Source organism: Passer montanus, unplaced genomic scaffold (assembly GCF_014805655.1).
Source record: "Passer montanus isolate IOZ18808 unplaced genomic scaffold, ASM1480565v1 scaffold45, whole genome shotgun sequence".
In the NCBI taxonomy this organism is placed as follows: Eukaryota; Metazoa; Chordata; class Aves; order Passeriformes; family Passeridae; genus Passer; species Passer montanus.
The window spans coordinates 8,874,346-8,889,690 of NW_024369373.1; the positions used below are offsets into that span (position 1 = coordinate 8,874,346).

General features: G+C 43.8%; 1 protein-coding gene across 2 annotated transcripts in view; it reads left to right on the forward strand.

The window, feature by feature from the left end:
- Positions 1 to 9,316: 9,316 nt before the first annotated feature.
- Positions 9,317 to 15,345, forward strand: part of TOX3 (TOX high mobility group box family member 3) — a 73,969-nt gene continuing 67,940 nt past the window's right edge. For both annotated transcript variants that reach the window (XM_039721498.1, XM_039721499.1), the window contains exon 1: positions 9,317 to 9,445. In XM_039721498.1, the coding sequence (XP_039577432.1) occupies positions 9,344 to 9,445 (102 nt within the window). In that variant the 5' untranslated portion in view covers positions 9,317 to 9,343. The remainder of the gene's footprint in view (positions 9,446 to 15,345) is intronic.

The window sequence follows — 15,345 nt, forward strand, 5'->3', positions numbered from 1 at the left end:
TGTTATTTATAACAAACAAGGTCATTTATTTTCATTTCCTTGTTTCTAATTGCATGCATCTCCTTTGGAGTATGAACTCAGTAAACAGGTGGCTGAAATGCTGGGGAAAATACTTGAAGCTGTTCCAGAAAAAGGGCATGTCCCACACTGGTAAAGCAATTTGATGAGTTAGAGATTTAGTCATAGCAGGATGTGCACCTGCTTGAAAGCAAACACACTTCTCTTTGGCACACACAGATACATGCAAATTAAAAGAGATTATTTCACTCTGAATGGTGGGTTGATATTTGATCAAATTTAACACTGTATATTTTAAATAAAGCCTTGGTGTATATTAGTGAAATACAATCTCTTTTCAGCTGCTTTTGATTTTTTTTTCAACTTCTCTTTGAGTATTACAAATGAATGATATTTCTTCACTGGCTGAGCCTACAAAAAGAATATGTCTCTGGAGGAGAACTTTATCAGTGGATCTTTATGATGAGAACTGCCTACATGCACTGAAAAAAAAATGGTATAATGAAAAGCCAGGATGTTTGACTGACAAGGAATAAACCAGATCTTAAATTTTTTATTCTGAAATGAATTCCCACAAATTAAAGGGCATTCATTGGAGTGATAGCAGTATGTCTTTTTAATCCTGTAAACCCCACGTTTCCAGGCAGCCCAAATGGAACTCCTAAATATATTCATGGGCAGCTTTTGCATAGGTAGTTATTGAATTTGCATTTCAAAATACTGGCACTGTAGGGCTAAATCTGTGGCTGCTTTGTCCTGAAAGATGAGATACACTGTGGACTACCTTGATTTTAGGGCTATTTGAGAATGTAGCAGGAAGCAGCAATTGTCTGGCATGACTGAGCTTCTGTTGTTGGTGGTTGAGAGCAGGTCCAGGGCTGAATCCATAAGAGAAAGAGAGGGAGATTTCTCAGCAAGGCCTTCCAGTTTCCCAGAGAATGGGAGGCACCATGCCCCGTGTCCACAGGCTCTGCACTGAGCTCTGGAGCTTCAGAAATGTCTCTGCGCAGGGGAAAGCGTGGGAGGAAAGCTGGAGAGAAGGATGTGCCATCCCAAGAGACATCTTTTTGTCTCTTTTCTAAGATTGGGCATAGAGGGGCTGTTTGGAGGAGGCTCTGCAAAGGGGCATGCATCTTCCTGCTTAAATTGTCCTTTTCTGCAGATTATGTGCAGACTGGGGCAGGAAAGGCAATTTGGATGTAAGGACTATGCTACAGCTTTCATTGTTTAGGATACATACTGTAGCCTTTCTATGAGAAGATTACTGTCCTAGGCTTCTCTTTCCATGCATATAAAAACATACTTTGTAATTTCAGGGAGACAATATCATTAAATGGTATGTTGGAAGACAGAAAATATTTTTTATCTCTAAAATCGATAAAAATCCAAATCCTTTCTTTAGCAAAATATTTGTTTCTTGAATGTAATTATAAATGTCATTGTACATTCTTCCTGACTTCAATGCTTATCTTGAGGAGTTCAGTGAAAATAAATTGTTTTCATGAAAGCAGAGAAGCCATTTGATAAACACACTGTCTCAGAAAATTGTTCCTGAAGCAGAGGTCGTTCTCTCACTTTAAAAGAAAGAGAATATGTTTTGGAAAACAAGCCAGGCAGCAGAAAAAAGCATTTTTTGTTTCAGACAATTCATTTTTAAAAGCAATGTGTAAATCACATGGAAAATTCTGCATTGATTATTTTGACTGCTGTAGAACCCTGGAATAAATGAAGTTGAAATAGACTTATATCAAAGAACATTGCATTTAGTAGCAAGTCAGAGTGTTATTTTACTACTGGTTTGGTTTTTTTTTTTCAGATTTGGTGTTGTGATCAGATGTTTTATTAAACATTAGCCATTCATGGTAATGTGGACTGATTCTTTAAGACCAGCTTGGCACATATTGTTCATGAGCATCAGGAAATAGTCTTGAGAACTGGAATCTGTCTTTTCAACATTGAAAACCTGGCCCACTGAGGCATATAGAAAACAAAAAAACCCCACCATTAACAACAACAAAAAAAACCCCAAAACCAAACAAAAAACCAAACCAAAAAACCCCTGAACTCTATAACTGAACATAAATCCTGAATGAAAGTATAGCAGTTAATTTAGAGATGTTATTGCAGTCCCTAATCACACCTTCAGAAATCTGTTCCTCAATTTTCAATCTGATGAATTTATATATGTGTCTATTACTAGGCCCCAAACTCTATTGTACAAGTACTTATAAAGTAGTGCTTCATTTTTTTAATCCTCAGCTAGAATTATGCTGCTATTAATATCAGAGTTATTAATATGCTCTCAGAAGACTACATCATTAATTAGAAGACCTAAAGGATAACTAATGGGTCCTTTGGAAGACTACTCCTAGTTATTGTATGGATCTGATCTATCCAAATAAAGCAGTATGTCTACAGCACTATTAATTTTGTAAATTTTTTTTTTATATCTTCACATTCCCTAGCATTTGCCACTAATTATTTAATCTTATAACCTGTGCTGGTAGATGGTGTGACATGGTAAGTCACTGTAACATTTGAAAGGGACATACAGCAGCATTTCTAAATGATTCATTTTGTTTTTAAGGCATGACTGTGAAAATACATACTGCTTTTACCTTGTCCCTTGGCAGTGTCTCATCAAGTCCTTCACTGCCTTGCAAGAGATGACCAAAAGCCCATCCCTCCCACAGCCAGCAACAGAGGATGTGCATTGTGGTCACTGAGGGTGGACAGAGCCACCTCCCCAGCCCTGGGGACAGCCACTGCTGCTCACCTCGCCCCTGGGTACCAGGCAGCTCTCAAGGGTGAGTATGCCCTTGAGCTGGGGATTGTTGAATTACTCACAAAATCTCAGAAAGACCTTTCATTGATCACTCCAGAAACATCCCCACATCCTTCTTTAGGTGCTTTTTTTTTTGCAATATGTGCACCTGAAATATATCAGAGGTCGTATGTGTGTATTTCAAACCATTGCCTAAAAGAACATTGGGTGAAATAAAAACTGAGAAACATGCTTGAGTGAATTTGTTGCAGATACAAAGATTAAATGTAACCTTTCCCACCTGGAAACATTCTTTAGAATATCTCTCTAAGACTTTTTATTAAAATAATTCTTTCAGTAATTAGATTTGGTTCTACTGCAAAATGAAAGTTTCTGCCTATCACATTCCTCTAGACTATCAGAGAAATTTAGAGAAGAATTTGGATTTCTCATGGTGAGCATATTTTTCTTTCTGTAGACATTGTCCTTGTAAGTTCCCTGTACAATGTAGATGCCAGTGGCTTTTTTCCCCCTCATAATAGTTCCAGAAGTTTAAATTCAACAAATGTATGAATGTGGAGAGAGCTGGAGGAGAAAATCAGAAACATACCGCACAGCTTTATATCAACAGATGATACAAATTATATATATGTACATGTAATTATATATATGTGTGTGTGTGTATATATATATATATATATATAAAAAACCATATACAGCACCATCTCTAACCAAGTTTTCCTGTCTTGCTTTAAAATAGCATCCCTGGAAGAAAGGAATACACTGCATTATTTTCTTAGTTTCAGTTAAAACTTTTATTCTTTAATGCTAATCTAGTGATAATCTAGAAGTGACATTGTTCCAGTCATTGTTCCTCTAAATAAGTGAATTTTCATATTACTGGACAGTTCCTTTACTGTTTTCAGTGCTGCCATCAGTTTGTTTTTCAACGTGGTCTTTATCCCACAATAACTGTGTACTAGTGTGTGAGGATACTGTAACACTGCAGTCAATAGCAACAGGATATTCCCTCTGCCAAAAAGTAATCCTATATTGTCCATTACACACAGGTTATTTTGGAAGGTTATGGAATACTTTCTTTAAAGCAGCAGAAACCTTTTTGCTGTAACATAGTTAAACAGTATTAATGGTTGCCTCTGCTCTCTAAACAACTCAAATATCTGGTTTTCTGGTAAAATATTGTTCGAAATATTGTATGTGATTTGAGGTGGTAAAATACTTCAGATAAAGTAAGAGACTTCAGCAACCACAGAAGCATCAAAGAGGCATATGTAAATCTTTGAAAAGTTTAATAATTTTATTTTATTCCCAGCTTCACAAAGTAATGTATTTCCTGATTTGGACCTGAAAGAATTTTCACAAACCAAAAACTTGCAGTTGTGTTTTTCCCCTTGCAACAATCCATACTTGTATTTTGAAATAATGATTTGTGTTTTAAAGGAATGATTATAATTTTTAAATAATCTTTTGATCTACAGTTCTCTAGGTGTGGCAGCTGAGACAATGAGAAGGTAAATGATCTTCTGGCAGGTAAGCACCCAACTCCATCTCCCCCAGTTTTTTGGCTTCTCCAATCTGTTGGCTGAAATTCCCTCCTTTACTGCAGGAAAAGTAGTCAGTGACTAATAGGTGTTTATTGATCTCTGCTTGAGATACTTGCTAAGAGATGTAGATATCAATGAATATTTGATCTGACTGAATGTTAAGAACAAAAGTATTTTCTTTATTGCCTCGCTTATACAGGATATTCATGCATGTGTGATCACTTCTAAATGCCATCTGACTCCAACACCTGATGAAAAGGGGACTTCAGTGAGATAAATTTTAATGAATTAATATGCTTTTAATTGCACTTTTTCTTAGCCAGAAGTTAGTATTGTAGTTATTGCTTTGAAGGGTTAATAAAAATATTATTGATTCTCAGCAGCTGTACTTGATAAGTAGAATATAGGTCTAATTCAAAATTCATTGCAGTCAATTAAAGGGACTGTCTATTGATTTCAGGAGGCTTTAGACTCTTTTCTAAACCAGACCTGCTTGGTGCTCTTTCTTTTCTCCTTCTGTATTCCACCCTTTTTGTTTTGTGTCCTTCCATCCTCCACATGTGCTCTGGGGGAAGGGGCTCAGTCCTCACAGGTGACAGCAGAGCTGTCCTGTTCCTCCCTTTCCTCTTGTTCCTCCCAGTTCTTACAGAAGCCAGAAGATAATGTAGGAGACTGAAGGCATAGTGGGTCCTACGATGCTGAATATTTACCTTTCTCCCTTTTCTTTCTCCCTCTTTCTTCTACCTCCCTCTTCTTAAAGCTGAAACAAAAATTTCCAGGAAGTACCTTGTTGTGTCTGGACAGGTTAAAGTTTGCCGAGTTAAAAGTTTGCTAAGTGCCTTACTTCATCTGGATGTTTTAAAATTTGCCAAATTTAAAATTTATTCTAAAGTTTGTGGGTAAAAGTTGTTATTGAACCTCCTGAGAATCTGGGTGTTTCTCCCATGCACTGCTGTCTTTGCCAGTGGGAGGGAACTGTGTGGTTCAGACAGGGGGATGCTGAGATGTGGGTCTTGTGGAGGACCTGGCTGCCTACCTGAGAATTTGGGTGTTAAGAGTTTGGTTTGTTCACTCTTACCTCTGAGGTCCCTTGCTGACCCTGTGGTTTGCTGGAGTAAATCTTCCAGTGCCTTTGTTACTGAGCCTCAGATATTATTTCCAGGGTTTGCAAAGGCTCTAAGGATACAAAGTTTGGGCTGGCATGGAAAAAAAAAAAAAAAGAAAAGAAAAAAAAAAAAAAAGAAAGAAAAAGGGTTGCAAGGCTTGTGTGGGAATCAGGCAGGCTTGGAACATTCATATTTACCTGTGCAAGTTGAAAGGCTCCTGGGCAGCAGTGAGAATTTGTGCAGGCACACTTTCAAGTCTGTATATGACTGATTCACTCAATACAATTTCTGTTCTTACATCAGAAAAGCAGTTTGAGTGTTCTTAATGGCTTTTAAAATTGAATTGTGATGATGAGTCAGAAGAAAGTATAGCTGAAGATGGAACAGAGTCACCATTTGTGTGTTGCTTCCTGAATCATAATTGTTGGCATCAGTAGGCATACATTCAAACCTTTATGAAACAAGGCTTTTTGAAAAGTTTCTTTGAAATTGAGGCTACCCAGGACCACGGAAATTACTGGAGTACTCCACTTACTGTAGATAGTATAGATACTTGCTTTTATTCAACTAGCAGCAAAAAAAAAGAATACTACTCAAAATTGCAAATACTTCATACTCCATCTACTCTGAAAGAAAAAAAAACAACAGATAAACGTAGACTTTTAAAGCCACAGTTTTACCGAAGGACCTTTAATAGAATGGCTTAAGAGAATTTGTTGGACTTCTTTTAAGCATCATGTACAAAAGGTTATAAATACTTTGGCTCATTTTTCATCTTTAAAGTACTCCTGAGATAAATGCATTTAAATGCATTGTAATAAAAAACATGTAATGATGTCATGTATATGCATTAAAAGTATAGCAGAGATTACTCAAGTTTACTTATTTAATATACTACATGGAAGATGTGTTGAGAAAGAAAAACACACACTTGCCTAATTCTTTAGTTTGCACAATTCTTTCTGGTATAGTATATAATAATAATATTTTATTTAAAAAGAAAAATAAATCAGCATATATATGCTAGTTTCTCTTTAGATCATTTTAGATCATTAATTTATTTCACTGCAGTCATACCAGTTCTGCAAAAGACTGACTTTGGGCATTAGGTAGAGGTGACAAAGGTAGATTGTAACTAGGAATTGTAATTCTTTTATTGTTGAAAATATTGAAGTTCTGCTTTATTTTCATGATAGTATAAACAGAGAGTATTTAAAAACTTTTCACCAAATAATACTTTGGCGGTGTTTTGCCTAGCTTGAATGTAATTTTTTTTTTAATGCTGACTCAGTCTGTTCTAATTTCACATCAACTTTCTGAGCCAGTGATGTCAAAACACAGTGTTTTGAAGTATTCCTGTTATGGGTATTACTTTCAGAAGGAACTGTGTTGGAAACAGCAGAATACTTAAAACCATTGCTATTTACATCACCATTGCTCATGTCCTGACCCCAAGTGCTGCTGGTCCCCTGCAGCTCCTGCTGTGCCTCCCACCTGCAGCCTCCCACTGCTGGCCCTGCAGCAGAGGCTGCTGCTGGAGCAGGGGACAGGAGAGGAGGGCTGGGCTGTGCTGCCAGGCAGTGCCCAGGGCCATGGATCACACAGCTCTGCAGCCTTGCAGTGCCTGCTTGCAGTGCAGCAACAGCACCAAAGCCAGACTTGGACTCATTTGCTGTTTGTTCCTCACTCATGTAGTCCTCCACTGAGTTCAGTGGAAATATGCTTTCAGATTTCCTTAGAAGTGCAGAGACCCAGAGCCAGGCAGTGGGAAATAGCTGTGTTCATATGGCAGAGCAGTCCAGAACTTGAGGGCAATGATCTGTTCCTACACCTAAGAATCAGTTGAATGTAACGTGCACTTGGGTAGAATTCTACTTTTACTTTCAGCCTCAGCTGAAAGATGTTTACTGTGCCTGTACACTACACCTTTTCCATCGCTGTGTTGGAGAAATGCTCTAATGCAGTGTTGCATTCTGAAACAGTTTCATTGTCTTTTTCTGAACAATTTGTTTCTCTCAGGAGCATAAGTAATTTTTTGCCACAGATACGGGGTGTGCCTGTGTGCATATTCTGTGCTGTATGTGCATTAACCATTTCTCTCCTAGTAACAGGGTACATTTTGCAGTCTTTTGCCTTCGGTTAATACAGTTGCCATAATGAATATGAAATTGGATTACGTATTTGACAGTGTATGCCTGTTATCTTTGCTATTGAGGCATTTACCCATTCATACACAGTTTTCTAGAAAGTTAAATTCTGAATGCTCTATGGAAATACAAATATGTATCTATGCTATGTTTAATTCTGCTCTTAGTGCAAAATACCATGCTAGAGATGTTTGCTTCAAAGTGTGGTACTTCAGAATCAATATCCTGAATAAGGGTGATCTGGCATGTCCTATACAACCAGAAACTACTTGTCCCACCACAAATATTGAACATAAGATTTCTAGGAATGGAGCTGGGAAGATGTTCCTTTCTACATGATGTAGCTATTGACTGTTTACAGTTTGCTCCTGATGTTTTTAGACAGTGAAGAATTATGCCTGGAGATGAAGTATTGGGCACTGAACTCTGAGGAAGGCATCAGAAGTGTGACTGAGCATGGGCCCAAGGATGTGTGTCCTTCAGAGCAGGTCTTGCTGCTGTTGTACAGTTAAGCCTTGTATTCTTGTGTTACCATTGCTATTTTGCAGCTGAAAGGAGGAATCACCATCTGAGGCGTACTTTCAGCTGCATGAGAACTGCCCAGGAACCTGCCTTAGACCCAAAAGGCAATCCTCTCCCTGTCACGGAGCCTTGAGTCCAGGGCGTGTTTCCATCCCTCTTCCTTGCACCTTGTCTGCAGGGCTCAAGCTGTTAGGTTAACTGGCCTTGTGCTGCTTTAGTGTTTTCTCCAAAAGTTCTGGGGCAGATTTTCAGGTCAGCAAAGCCCTGTGCAAGGGAGCAGATACGGCTGAGCTGTGCCTACGACTGACAAAACAAATTTGGGTTATTAGCGGGTTGCTTTGACTCATCACCCGGAGACTTTGAGAGTGAGGAGGCTTTTGTAAGTGAGGCAAGCTACCGTGGTTTAAAGTCTTGCTCTTGACAGCACATTAGAAAAACCTCGCTTCTTCTGCTACCAACCTGGCGCAGCAAGGCAGCGGTGTGAATCGATACAGCGCATTATCCTAAAAAAGAAAAAAAAAAAAGGCGGAAAACTGGTGGAAGCGGTGCAAGTTACTCACCTGGAACCTTCCGGGAGCGAGGAGAGCCATGAGCAGGGCCGCTCGCAGGCGGCCCCGCTCCGGCCCGGGCGGGGGGAGCGGCGGGAGGGGCGCGGCGGGCCCGGGGTAGCCGCCCCCTCCCCGGCAGCGCGGGGCGGCCGCGGCTCCGCCGTGCCCCGCTCCCCGGCCGTGACGGTCCCCCCGCCTTTGTCGGGCGGGCGGCAGCGGCGGCCGGTCCGTCCGTCAGTCCGTCCGCGCCGGGCGCGTGGCTCCTTTGTGTACAGCAGCTGCTCCTGAATGCGGAGGCAAAGCCTGTGGCTTGGCACTGAGCTTTTAAAAAACAACAGCCCTCCCTCCCTCCTTCCCTCTCCCCTGCCCTCCCTCCTTCCCTCCCCTCCCCTCCTCCCGCCGAGGTGGACGGGCATCCACCTGGGGTCCGCTGCCCACCTCTCCTCTCATCCTCCTCTCTTCTCCTCCTTGTTTACCTGCACTTTTCCGCCGCCTCTTCCCCCGCTGTCCCCGCCGCCCCCCGGCCCTCGCTCGTCCCCGCTCTCGGGCAGGCTCGGCGCCCCGCAGCTCCGCTCCCTCGGCGCTTTGCCCGTGCCCCTACCCCGGGGAAGGCACTTGAAGGTGGATCTATTAAACCTCCCGGCGGTCTCTCCAAGTGGACCAAATCTCCAGCATGGATGTAAGATTTTACCCGGCTGCGGCGGGCAGCGCGCTCCCCGGAGACCCCTCCAACCTGGACTTTGCCCAGTGTTTGGGTTACTACAACTACAACAAGGTGATTATTCCCGCGGGTGTTAATTCCTCGTGCTGCTGCCCGGGCCGCTTGCCCGCGGAGCGGAGCTGGGGCTCCGTCGGGGCGGGGAGGCTCGGGGCTGGGGGATGCGCAGAGCCCGGGGCGGGAGCGCCGCCGCTCTCCGCGGGGCCGGGGGATGCCCAGCTCCGCAAAGTTGCGCTCGGCGGGGCCGGGCGCTCCTCCTGCCGCGGGGCTCGCCCCGGGGAACCTGCCCTCGGGCCGGTGCTCGGGTGGCTCAGAGGGGTGCGAGCGGCAGAGAGCCGGGAAGAGCTCGGGGAGGCGATCCTGCTCCCCAGGGCCGGCGAACAAAGGCGGTCCCGAGCGCGCAGCGTTCGCGGTGGGGTCGGGACTTTGGAACTTTCCCCGGGCGGGAGCTCCGCGGCTCCCGGCGCCTCGGGCGGAGTGCGGGGGGCTCGGACGGCCCTGTGAGGAGAGCACGGAGCCTCCTCTGCTCCGCTCTCTCGGCTCGGCGCGGCTCTGTCATGGCCAGTTCCTAACTAGAGGATTATCCAAACGGGAGGATTATCTAAAAGTGCATCAGCTGCTGGTACAGGAGGGTAACGAAGGCTGTCACAGAAGTTGCAGTACCACTTCTGTCTATTCACACCTCCGCGGCATGTGCAGTGTTTGGAGTAAACCTTGCAGTCAGAAGCAGCAGTCATTTCCCAGTGTCTTACCTTCATTTACAGAAATATGTTTTAATAATACGGGGATGATTTACCACAAATTACCCAAAGTTGAGAATGACACTGTGACTCACGCTATTTTGAAAAAGACTTAGCTGTTTGCACTGTGATGTGTCAATAGCACATTGAGCTATTAGCAGTGGGCCCTCACACATGCACATAAAGATCCCTTTCAGGCTGTGTTTTTCCTGGTGCTATGTTTGTCCAACCTCTGGGGCCTTTTGTGAGGCACTGTATGAGATGCTGGGGAAGAGAAGGGTGCTGCATGAAGCCTGAACTTACGTTAAATGCTTTTCCTTTTTCAAAAATCCTTTCCAAGTGAAGAGATAAACTTTGCTGAAATACAAACCTCACTTTCAGAGGGAGAAGTAGCGTGTTCAAACAGATGCAGTAGCCGGAGAAAACTTTCTCCTAGAGAAATCGCGCGTGGGAAGATGTCGCGGGTGGACTGCGGTGTCGCTCTGCAGGCCGATGTCCCTCGGGGCCACTGAAGTTTGGCCGGCGGGGCGGGTGTCCGGCTGTCCGTCCCGTGTCCATTTGTCCGGCCGGTGTCCGGCTGTCCGGCCCGTGTCCATTTGTCCGGCCGGTGTCCGGGTGTCCATCTGTCCGGGTGTCCGGCCCGTGTCTGGGTGTCAGGCCGGTGTCCGGGTGTCAGGCCGGTGTCCGGGTGTCTGTCAGGCCGGTGTCCGGGTGTCCATCTGTCCGGCCCGTGTCCGGGTGTCCGGCCCATGTCCGGGTGTCAGGCCGGTGTCCGGCCGTCCGGCCGGTGTCCGGGTGTCCATCTGCCCGGCTGTCCGGCCCATGTCCGGGTGTCAGGCCGGTGTCCGGCCCGTGTCCGGCTGTCCGGCCCGTGTCCATCTGTCCGGCCCGTGTCCAGCGGCCGCGGGGCGCGCACGGCCGCGCATGCGCGCGCGGGGCTTTGTTAGCGCGGAGCGGAGCGCCCGGCGTGAGGGGAAGGTGAAATGTCAGCTCTGGGGGCTGCTGAGGACTCCGGGAGCTCTGAAATGCCTCGTAAATGTCCGCTCTTGGCTGATAAGCCGGCTAATTTTGGAAACTTGCAGCGCTCACTGGCAGCCGGCGTGTTTACTGTAAATTTCACTTGTTCTGTGACTTTCCTGTGTTGTGCACGGCGTGCGCTTAATTCAAGCTCCGGTACAGGTTACTCTGTTCAGGCTCTTTCTAAATTTTTTTTGTACGTCCAAAAATTTTAATATCTTCTGAATCCCGGCAGTTTCTCGTGTCCATTAACTTGCTGCTAGTGCACAGTTACATATAACCTTTTAACTGTATTTCCCATCGTTGTACAATGAGAACAGAGTGTGCATTCAGGAAAAGTCAAAAGTAACTAACTTTTGCCCTATTCAGAACATTTCAGTTGCTGTGCTCCTGAACATAATTTTGGCAAGTACCTCGTAGGCCAGGCTTGCAGTCTGCAGCAGAAAATATTTTAATTAACAGAGTACAGCTCATGATGCTTGTGTCTTATAATAGATATCTTTGTATGCAAAAGGCCTGATCTGGGGCAGGCTGACACACAGGAATTGTGTTGCTGTTGCTGTGAGCTCTTCATTGGCTCAGCTGGCAAAACAGCAACGTGGTGTACAGGTGTTTCAAGGACATAAGGAGAATTTGTGAATGAGTTCCTAGAAAGGATGGGCCTAAGTGTGTTAATCTAATCTCATTTTCTGCATTGTTTGTAATCTGTAGTTATGAGTCATTGTAAATTTGTGGCGTTTTTAATTATTCTGATAAAGAGAGTACATCTGTTTTGATATCCTGCCTCCCTGCTTTGCTTTCCTTGTCTTCTGTCCTTTTCTCTGTGTTTCTAAGGAAAATAAATGATTGTCCTGTTAGCTACTGAGATGACCAGAAGGCACTGAAAAAAAGGGCTGAAATATTTACTCTGCTGAAGTAAATGTGAGAACTGTTATTGATTTCACTAGGGACAGTATTTCACCTCAAGTCTTTCTGAAACTCATTTGAGTGTCCTGCCCACTCATCCATGCCTGCTTCATTGTTAGGAGCTGAATCCGTGTTCTCCTTGTGACAGTGACATTGCCTGTGACAACTGCTGGGAAGCAGCGTGATGGCAAGAGTAAACAGAATACGTGGTTGTATATATGTGCAAAAGCAGAATTATTTATGTGAAAATATTCTCAAGATCATTAAGAGTTGATGGCATATGGCCCGCCTGTGGAAAATTGTATTTTGCATGATAGTGTCTAAAAATATCAAATTTAAAGCCTTTTAGTGCAAATGCATTGCACCCTGTGAGACAACGCTGCCTTCCACCTGCGTGCTTTAAACAGAATTTCCCAGGACTGCAGGGTTTTTGTCCTTCAGTGGATACAGCACTGGCAGGAATGTGGCAGACTGACCCGTGAACCCCCAGGCAGGACTTGGGATCTCAGGGTGCCCTGGGAGGAAGGGTCAGAGGTGGGAGGGGAGCTGCATCCTGAGCCCTGGGTCTGGAACCAGGCATGCTGAGGAGCTGTGCTGGCCCTGACCTGCAGGGAGCCTTTGGCTGGATTCCATCCCAGCTGCCTTCTAAGTGCAATGTTGTGCTTTTGAAATTGGTGCTGAGGACTGGATAAGAAGACCTAAGGGTGAGGGATGTCATCTTGGGGTGTTTTGGAGGAGGGTTAGTACTGAGTACATGGCAGGTTTGAAATGGACTGATGCACACACACATCCCTGCCACCACTGCCAGCACAGCAGTTTCCAGGAGATTCTCTGGGGTTGCTTTGGGTGAGGTGGTGCAACATGGCATGCACATGCAGAGGGCAAAGGAGGAAAGAGGGGCACGGAGTGCAGTGATTTGTCCAAGGTTACACAGTCGGTCACTGACATAATCAGGGCCACAACCAAGGTATTCTGAGATTCAGTCCAGTGGTTTATGCTGAATCTCATTTACTCTAATAGGATTACTTACATGTTTAAAGTAAAGCATGTGCTTAAGTGCTTTGCTGGATCAGGGCCATATTTGATAAGTTTTCAGCCCTGATGTGAGAGTACATTACTTGACCCTGCATGTGTGTGCCTGGTGTGGTTCGGGATAACAGCAATCCACTTCTGCTTCATGGAACTGCACAAGTGAAACCATGGACTGCCTGCTTCTAGAAGAATCCTGCTGCAGTATACTAAAAAAAAATTCACCAAAAAGGAGCTATAAAAATTACAGAAAGTTGAAAGAGACCAGCTGTTGTAAAACATTCTGCTTCTGTTTTGAGCCCTTTTATGGTTCTGCAGATGGAGAATGATTTTGGACATTCAGTACAGTTGAGTAGCTTTTTCTAAACAAACTTTTTCACTTATTGAGTAAATTATATGTCTTGTACTAAAAATATTTAGGGAACTAGTATTCATCCTGGCATATACATGTGGGGGTTTTTTTTGGTGTTATTTTTTTTTTGAAGAAGCTGTAATTCTTGTAATGCCATTTGGAAAAAGTGAAAACTCCAAAACCTAAATACATACAACTCAGTGCTTGAGTTATCATATTAAATTCCAGAATCCTTACTTCATTATTTAGCTGCCTGCATTTTATAACGTTTATCTCTACTACACAGATTGTCCTTGAAGGATACAAATTTCAAACATACATACCTTAATTTAGGCACTACCATACATATGAGATTGTCAGAGCTTGATGTTTTTGGCTGAAATATTTTTCATTTTACAAAGGAAGCTCAGGAAGTTTATCTTGTTCTTCCAGAGGTAAAGCAAAGACAGCAGTAGTTTAGTAGCAGCTAAACTGGGGCGCTAAGTCATTCCTATTAGAGTGTTGTTAGGAAAAAGTGGATTACAGTTATGCAAATAATTTAAAACTACTCTTCTTGCAAATTTAGGGTGGCTCTATATGCATGAGTTTTCCTCTCCTGCAGCAGATGGTGAGAGACAATGGGTGCATGGATGTTGCTAAGATAGAAAGCTCTATGTTCACTCATCAGCTGCCCTGCAAATATCTTGTTTACATCGGGGCTCTGCTCCGGTGCAAGGGGCAGGAGGGGCAGTCTCTGCTGCTCTGTGCTGTGCTCCTGTGTGCATCCACAGCCTGACAGCGACAGAGGTGGCCCCAGCTGGTGGGACAGGGCCACAAAGCACCAGGGAGCTCCCCAGAAGTAGAGTTGTGTAGCAGAGACACAAATACAGGTCTTGTTGGAGACAACTTAGGCAGGGGATTGGGAACTTTCTGTTGCAGTATCAACTCAGTAAATGACATTTTATCACCAGTATTTTCCACTGATCATCTGGCACATGTGGCAAGTGTGCTCAACTGCTTCTTTCCCAGAACAGCCAGCTCCTGCCTTGGATATCTCAAAACCTCAGGACTGTGTAGGCAACTGCTGCTAGGGAGCAAAAAAGTTCCCAAAATATTTGTCTGTCCAGTCCAGCACTAAAATTGTTGGATATATAATTCCTAGTCCCTGGAAGAGGAAGTGAAATGGTCACATGAGTATGTCCACCAGAATGAAAATTACAATTTGTATCATCACCCCGCCTTGCATTATGTTGTTTTGCAGGCAGAGTCACCCTGAGGTTTTCTGGCATAGCTAAGAGCTGGCTGTGAAACAGGAAAAACCCCTGTATGCCACGGCTGTGCAGGAACCTGTGGTGCTCAGGATCAACACCTGAAATGGGGATACTCATTGGATTGTGCAGTGTACAGTTTTTCTGTTGCTCACATAGTGCAGCTCCTATACTGAATGTACCATTTGCTGGTTGAGAGTTGATTGTATAAAACATATACTTTGTATAAGTCAATTTTTAGAAATAATTTTTAGATGTTTTCATTACAGTGGGTTACAACCATATCAGTAAGATGCTTGCATGAATGCAGTAATACATAAAGTGTTTGAATGTAATGCTTAGGAGATATTTAGAGTACTTAAGGTATGCGTGGAAATCACTAGTGGGCGGAGTTTCAAAACCAGTGATATTTTGTAGCAATCACAACTCTGGGGTGTGTGAGCCATGGACATGGAGACCCACTTTACACCTCTGGCTCTGGAGTGAGCAAACATTGACCAAATCCACTGGGATGACAAGAACCTCATTCCCACAGTGCACCACATTGTACTTCACAGACAGATACTCAGTCCAGCCTAACCTTATAATGAATTATTGCAAATTTATAATAAAATCTAAAATAGAAGCACAGGAAATAGCAGCCTCTATTCTTTGGCAGATACTCAA